The 223-nt window shown below is 56.1% G+C and overlaps 1 protein-coding gene across 1 annotated transcript in view; it reads left to right on the top strand.

Annotated features, from left to right (window-relative positions):
• The window catches only part of LOC119592350 (protein SpAN-like), an 11,053-nt gene that overhangs the window by 6,462 nt on the left and 4,368 nt on the right, over positions 1-223 (top strand). The window contains exon 8 of the mRNA XM_037941177.1: positions 46-199. Coding sequence (XP_037797105.1) covers positions 46-199 — 154 coding nt within the window. The remainder of the gene's footprint in view (positions 1-45; positions 200-223) is intronic.

Genomic DNA, 223 nt, shown 5'->3' with positions numbered 1-223 from the left:
GACAGTAAAAGCCAAGCACATTAACCCGGGTGTTGACCCATCCAGGGACGAACTGCGTGTGGTGGATCCACGCCCCGGACAAGTGCCAGTACCCCATCATCACAGTGAACGACTTCAAGCTCTTCAGCAAAGCCAGCAATGGGCTTTGTGCGTGGGATCGCCTGGAGGTCAGGACGGATTCCCTCTACTCCGGCAGCGAGTAAGTTCTTGGAGGAGCCATTTG

This window comes from Penaeus monodon, chromosome 30 (genome assembly GCF_015228065.2).
Source record: "Penaeus monodon isolate SGIC_2016 chromosome 30, NSTDA_Pmon_1, whole genome shotgun sequence".
In the NCBI taxonomy this organism is placed as follows: Eukaryota; Metazoa; Arthropoda; class Malacostraca; order Decapoda; family Penaeidae; genus Penaeus; species Penaeus monodon.
Note: the sequence above shows the minus strand (reverse complement) of the source record. Positions and strands in the feature narration are given on the sequence as shown.